Source organism: Amblyomma mixtum, chromosome 4 (genome assembly GCF_055824585.1).
Source record: "Amblyomma mixtum isolate Tamu chromosome 4, ASM5582458v1, whole genome shotgun sequence".
NCBI lineage: Eukaryota > Metazoa > Arthropoda > Arachnida > Ixodida > Ixodidae > Amblyomma > Amblyomma mixtum.
Window position 1 is genome coordinate 38,145,028 of NC_143015.1, and position 6,331 is coordinate 38,151,358.

The 6,331-nt window shown below is 42.6% G+C and overlaps 1 protein-coding gene across 1 annotated transcript; it reads right to left on the minus strand.

Moving 5' to 3' along the window:
• Window positions 1–218: 218 nt before the first annotated feature.
• Window positions 219–6,002, minus strand: LOC149346265 (uncharacterized). The gene is made up of 3 exons (XM_089586358.1): window positions 5,480–6,002; window positions 3,533–3,621; window positions 219–884 (listed from the first exon to the last, which is right to left on the minus strand). Exons 1-3 carry the CDS (start codon window positions 5,790–5,792, stop codon window positions 576–578), a joined length of 711 nt encoding a protein of 236 aa, XP_089442484.1. The 5' UTR covers window positions 5,793–6,002; the 3' UTR covers window positions 219–575.
• Window positions 6,003–6,331: the final 329 nt, after the last annotated feature.

A 6,331-nucleotide genomic window follows, 5' to 3' on the forward strand; every position in this document is an offset into this window, starting at 1 on the left:
AGTATTCAGGCTCGAACCCAGTCGCGGCCACCCAATTTCGCCCAAGTCAGCCCAAATAAAGAGCTTCGTTTGCAAGTATTTCTGGTGTCTTCCTGACCGCTGGAGTGCCGTCACTACAACGTGACAATATATATTCTGATCGCGATGAGCACATGCAGAAAAAAAATTTCCGATAAATGAAAAAACCTGGCCTGCCTCAAAAAAGAAAAAAAGATTTTAAATTCTTTTTTAATGCTTAATGATCTCCCGTTGAGTTAAAAGGCACATGATACACCGAGGGTTCTTTGCACAGACCAGCTGCCTATCCTCTTCCTGTCTTTTTGGAAACTTATAGCCAGCGAGTTAACTGGAAATTTGAGGAAGCAATCACGACAGCAACAAGCATCCCTCCACACAGCTATGATGGATTTCAGAAGTTTAGAAGTACCTGTTCCCCACCATCTTCACAACACATTTACAAGTGTGTGTCTGTGTGGGGGAAACAAAAAAATTGTTTCACACTACACATGATTCTGTAGATGGATCTGAAAGTATGCTCTGCATCAAGACATAACAGCTCCAAAGAAGCTAACTTTTCAAGAGGATTTACCAGCATCGAAGAGCTTGGAAGTAAGGCTGCGCTGCAGTTCCATATTCAGAATACGGAGCTGTCCAACTTCGTCCTTAAGAGCTTCAAATTCAGCTGTAGCTGGCTGGTCACCCCTTGCTTGCTTCAACGCAGCCAGTTCAATCTCCAAGGCCTCTGTTTTGCGCTTCAGCTCGTTGTGCAATCCAACAGGAACCATGTCGACGGCTCCATCCACCACTGCCTCCTCAATCAACTGCAGCTCCTGTTGGCGCTGCACATCAAGCCGTAGCTTTTTTGCTGACTTTGTCACCTGCAACTGAATAGGCGCAATTAAAATTTCCTACTGAACTGTTGAACACACCAAAATATGCAATCCATCAGGATTAATCCTGACAGCAGCACGCCACAGCATAATGGGGAAAGTTGTGCAATGCACTAGTACAGGGGGAGGAGGAGGGGGGGGGGGGGGGCAAACTGTAGGTCGCGAGCTACATGTGGCTCTTCACAGGTCCAAGTGCAGGTCGCAATTCTCCTATATCTGCAACTTGCAACTTCCGACGCAAGAGCTCAACTTCAAAAATTCTTTTCTCCCTTTAAACAAAAATTACCTCGATTAAAATGTAAGAAATAAAAGGCAATAAATTGTTCTATGTAACCTGTCATTGTTTGTATTTTTACTTGGATCACCTCAGGGTGAAATTAACCAGTGTTTTTGGCTCAAAATGCACTTTTTTGCAACCTTAGTATTTTTCTTACTTCAATGTACACAGTTTCATCACCTGTAACATTGGTTATAAGTTCTAGACATCTAGAGAAGCCAAACGGCTATTTCTGAATATGCGAGAGCAAGTTGGTATAAAAAAACAGCAGAAATGGTGCATTTTCATAATTTCTTTAATTAAAAAAAAAAGATTTGAGCCGTAAAAACCTATACGCTCTGATTTATGCCGAAAGCCAGAATCTGCGCAAATGTCACTGAAAAAATTGTGGAGTGTTTTCTAAAAATTTGTTTTTCATTAATCTTTTCTCTTAATTGGTTTGTTCACAGAAGGTTCATCATCATCATCATTTAATGGCCCTTAAAGACCCCTGGCGGGGTATTACATAAGGGGGGGGGGGGCGAACATCGAAGCAAGTAATGACATTATTAGGTCAAAAAAAAAATACATATACAAAAAAAGTACAGTAAAACAGTGAAAAAAAAACTGAAAAAAAGTATACAGTGAAGAAAAAGTATACAGTGAAACAATCGTTGCTTGGGGAAGAGAAAAAAAAAAGAAAAACACGTTTATAAATCAGGCAGACAGGTGCAGTAGTATATCAAACAATCATAACATAAAAATAAAACGCAAAGGCAACAGTTACCCACATTGGGATTTCAAGTGCAATGACAGCATTTGGCGGAATTTCAGAGCATCGCGTTCAGTGACAATTAATTCGGGTAGTGAATTCCATTCATTAATGGCAAGAGGCAGAAATGACTTGTTAAATGCGTTTGAGGAGCCATGAAGTCTTAGGATGCTCATGGAGTTGAAAAGACGGCGTGATGTTCGGAGGGGAGGGAGCAGAAGGGAGTGTCGAAGTGAGGGAAAACAATAGTACAATTTATGGAATAATGATAAACGGGCAATTATACGCCTATGCGCGAGAGGCTCGATGTCGGCAGACAATTTTATTTTGGTAATGCTAGAGCGGGTGTCATAGTTGGAGGAAATAAAGCGGGCTGCACGGTTTTGGACGGCTACGGTTTTTGGCCAAGTACTACACCAGGGTGGCCAAATCCTGCTCTGGTGAGGAAGTGCGTTGTCGGTTCTGGTCACCGAGATCAGGCCGCACTTCAGGCCTGGTTATGCAGTTCCATCGACAGGCAGAGTATTTTTTTTGTGGGGGGAGACATGGGAGAGGCCTTTGCTCTGCAGTGGGCGTAGGCAGGCTGATGATGATGATTAATCTTTTCTAAATGTTATTATTTTCCAAATGTTAATATTATAGTAGAATACAACTTAAAAAAACAGCAGTTGCTAACACTGGACCGCAGTCGCCGCTTTCCAATTGGAACAGAAACAAAATCAGCCTGACTTTTGTAAACGGAACAGTAAACGAAATCAGCTTGAATGTTTGATTTTATCAAACAATCCCCATATCAAAATTCAAAAGCTCATAATTTTTTTTCTTGCAATAAGCTTGTTTATAGGTAACAAGGTATGTTTAAGCAACGGACTACTTTTTCGTCGTGGAGGAATTCTTGCGCGGAGGCTAAATATATGGGCGGAGCTTCACTGCAGACTTAAGTTGTATCCGACTATAAGTGTTTTTATTAAAGCCTTCTCTAAATGTTCAAGCTGCACTGACCCCACAAATAAATTTTTTCAACGAAAATGTTCCAGGCTTTGATTAGGCACATTGGCATAACTTGCCATGAATATTTTTGAAGAAACTGTAGATGGCTGTGTGCAACGTCTGGGGTGTTTGGCATGGAATGACCCAGTAGAACTGTGTTTGGTCACTCAGAGTCAACCCCTAAGAAGGCTGCTAGCCTGGTGCACAAAGGTCAGCTGACCTTGCAAGCTGATCCAAGTTGAGCCAGGAATCACGTGGAAGAGTGTGTGGGGAAAGGAGCATACTAAATGTCAGCACGGCATCCTAGTAGGCAGTGTATTTAATGTGGAGCAGTCCCTGAATATAGATTAGCTGTCCGTTCATCTTCGTGTGTACACCTTCTTCCCATGTCCATATTTTTTAACACTGTTTTCAATAAATGTAACTCACCTGCCCGACAACCTACTTAGGATCAAATATTTTACAGCTTGAAATAGAAGTGGATATCTGGAGGCAATGATCTGTCTTCAAGGCCAGTCACAAGCCCCACCTTGTGAGCTGTTCATCAAGTAGACACACACTTTTACAGTGCAAAACTGCCCATTTGAAAGTAATATTACCAGCCTTTAAAAGCTATGACTTTACCTTTCCTTTTGTCCTTTTCTTCCCTTCAGGTGGTATAAGAGGTCTTCGGTGTCGTTTTTCATTGTAGATGTCCATTTCCTCCTTTGATTCTGCACAGCACATAGAAAGTTAGAAGCAATGTGCATTGATAAAAGGTTAAGAATGTATCATGGAGCTGCACCGCATATTATTTTGAATTTTTCCAATCTGATATGCACACAACCTTTACAAAATGTTCAATTTTTTTGTATTGTAATGGAACAAACCTGCATCCGCGAATTCTGTGTACAAGTTCCTCTCCGTCTACTGCAATCATACTGTATGCAGCTTACCAGATGATGATGATTGCAGATCTTACTGGTTTAAAGGCAGCTTTGTCCAAAGAGCACCATGGCACAAGGAATTTTCGTCTACTCAAGGTGAAATTAGAGACATATTTTTCGAGCATTTTACCGCACATATGCCAAACACCAGGCCAAGGGAAACCTTGCACACACTGCATCATCTCTGAGTACCTGGGGGCACTGTATGGGGATCGAACCCAACACCGCTTGCACGCAAGGTGGATGCTCAAACCAAGAGGGCACAGCTGCGGTACTTCACGCTGCATTCATATGTCCTTTGTTGAGCAAGAATTAGTTGAAGACACATTAATTAACGTCTTAAGCAGTAAAAGCTTGATTACAATTTCTAAGCACATACACACTTCATTTTAGTGTTTGAGGTTGAGCACATATCCCCTCCTTTTGTCCTGCCTTGAGGGCAAGAACTTTGTATGGTAATAAATTATAAAACACTAAAAACAGAGAAACACATGCTCGGCTGAGCCACTATAGCAACATGTACCCCACAGCGTTTTGCCTCAAGGAGGGCATCCCTGCCGAAAAAAACTTATATGATGCAATAACCTCATAGAGGCTTCATCATAGAATATCATGCAATCTGAATGATATATCATACAATTTGTATGATATTCTATGACATCTCTATGATGACTATGATTTATAGAAATGTATGACATTTCTATGATAATTTTCTATGATTTGTATGATAAGTCTATGATATTTGTATGATAAACTGTATGAGTTTATTGCAACATAGAACTTTTTTCAGCAGGGATGGCAGTTAAAACTATTACCATTATTTATAAAATATACCTTAATTTAATATATATATGTGTATACATACATACTACATAAAACTTTGTATGCTGATTTCACATTTGGATTTTACGCTCCGCTAGCTGCAACAGTAACTGAGTCATTAAAACTAATACCCTCATATAGTCCTCCCCGGGACATCAATAGTTAAGAAGGAAGTATACAAGTGTATAATTATTAGTACACAAAGCCTTGTTGTGTGCAATAAAGCCATTTTTTTCTTATACATGAAGCCCAATACTCACTGAAATAAAATTAAAAACACGAGCAGAAACCCGCGAAATACACGAGGCACCGCGACCCGCGAAACCGGCGGCACCGGCACCGGGAGGCACCGGCGGGGTATCAGAAGCGCAATTCGTTGACAATGTTAGACAACTATGCATGAGAAAACAAGTCATTTTATGAACTTCGCAACCTTTCGTTATAATTATTCGCTAGAAGACAGGTGAAGATACGAGAATTACAAAAAAAAAAGAGAAATCGAAACTTTAGAGCACATGTTTTCCATTCGCCGCTTCCCGCGACCTCAACTTGCGCGCTTTGCGTGGTTTACTTGTCATGCCTCAAAATATTTTCACGAGCCCTTGACGAAGCGACAAATATCTATAATATAGCCAATGGATCCCCGAAAGTGCTCCATTTTGAGCTCTCAAGACGGTTGTGTCGTTGCGTAGAGCAGCGCGCGCACAGGTGCGGAAGTCATGCATACTTAGGGCACGCGCTTGTATATACACCTTCCTAATACCGCAAAAAGTTGTTCAGCCGCAGAAAAAAAAATACAATGGGTGGCCTTTTGGCGACTTACCTGTCATGTGTATGATTCTGGCATCGTAGTAACCGCCAGCGGTGAAGTCGTCGCCGCACCAGTAGACGCTGTAGTTTTTTCCCGGATCGAAATCCGCGACGTTCTTTGGTTCAAATGACTGAACTTTAGTGTGTTCAACAACAGCAGTTGTATGATCACACACGTACTCACAGTAGACGAACATTTCGGGAACAATTAAAACGAACCGCAAATGCGCACTAAGTTTGCAACGCGACGCGCCTTGATTTGGCAATGGACGCATCTCAACTACGCGGACAAAACTATAAGGCGTGCATAGGCTTTCATGCATCATGCGCAGCAAAATATAGTGCCACCTGTAAGCGATCGTACGACGCAATTTCTCATCGGCGCCTACTCCCGTCGAGACGGCGGCAGTCGTCCCCTCGACTCAAGAGGCTCACGTGAATCTGGCTCGGTTCGCCGGTCGGTCCAGAGTGCACACCGCATCGCCTGCCTCGAGTGGCGCTCACGTGAATGTGGCTCGGTGCGTTGGTCGGTCCGGAGTGCCGTCAGGACGCCGTTTGTGTTTGTGATGCTTTGTGTTTTCGCGAGTGCGGCGCGTCGACTCATCAGCGTCGGCGGCAAGAAGCGCAGCGAGAGTGTGTGGTGCGCGAGCGATCTGAGCGGACGTGCGTGTAAGACAGTGCGAACCCTTTTGAAGTGCGCGAACTTGAATTGTAACCACAATATATCCGTTTTTATTCCCCCAAAATTGTGTGTGCGTGGGTATTCTTACTCGCTCCCCCTTCCCATTTTCGGTCATCTCTAACACGCCATACAAGTACTTTTCCCACGTAAAACGTGCTGTTATAATTTATAGCTGTACTCGTA

Coding starts and splice junctions, on each gene's coding strand:
- LOC149346265 (XM_089586358.1), bottom strand. CDS start 5,792: ATGATGCATGAAAGCCTATGCACGCCTTATAGTTTTGTCCGCGTAGTT. Junction 3,622..5,479: donor CAGAATCATACACATGACAG/GTAAGTCGCCAA, acceptor TGTGCTGTGCAG/AATCAAAGGAGGAAATGGAC. Junction 885..3,532: donor AGAAAAGGACAAAAGGAAAG/GTAAAGTCATAG, acceptor GCGCCTATTCAG/TTGCAGGTGACAAAGTCAGC.